At 63.2% G+C, this 359-nt stretch overlaps 1 protein-coding gene across 1 annotated transcript in view; it reads left to right on the top strand.

Annotated features, from left to right (window-relative positions):
* Positions 1-359, top strand: part of LOC119592929 (nephrin-like) — a gene marked incomplete at its 5' end in the record, with an annotated part of 119,178 nt that overhangs the window by 98,075 nt on the left and 20,744 nt on the right. The window contains 1 exon segment of the mRNA XM_037941821.1: positions 3-317. Within this exon segment, the coding sequence (XP_037797749.1) occupies positions 3-317 (315 nt within the window).

The raw sequence follows: 359 nt of genomic DNA, 5'->3' as shown, positions 1-359 counted from the left end.
AGTGCCGCCTCGGAGGGTCGCCGTGTACACCGAGAGGGGCGTCGAGGCCAGAAGTATCGTGGGCCCCTTTACCGAAGGCGACACCCTCCGTCTGCTCTGCCGGGTCGAGGGGGGGTCGCCGTCCCCTCAGGTCACGTGGTGGGAAGGGTCGGAGCTCCTGGACGCGACCTTAGACAGCAGTGACCTCGGCTACGTGACCAACACCCTCGAAATCTCGCCGCTAACGAGGGAGGATTTGCACCGAACGCTCACGTGTCAGGCGACCAACACAAACCTCACGGCTCCGCTCGCCGCCACCGTCACCCTCGATATGAACTGTGAGTGTCTTTGTGTTTGTTTGCTGGGGTGTGTGTTGGGGG

This window comes from Penaeus monodon, chromosome 31 (assembly GCF_015228065.2).
Source record: "Penaeus monodon isolate SGIC_2016 chromosome 31, NSTDA_Pmon_1, whole genome shotgun sequence".
Taxonomy (NCBI): Eukaryota; Metazoa; Arthropoda; class Malacostraca; order Decapoda; family Penaeidae; genus Penaeus; species Penaeus monodon.
The sequence above is the reverse complement of the archived record's forward strand: the minus strand, read 5'-3'. Positions and strand labels throughout refer to the sequence as shown.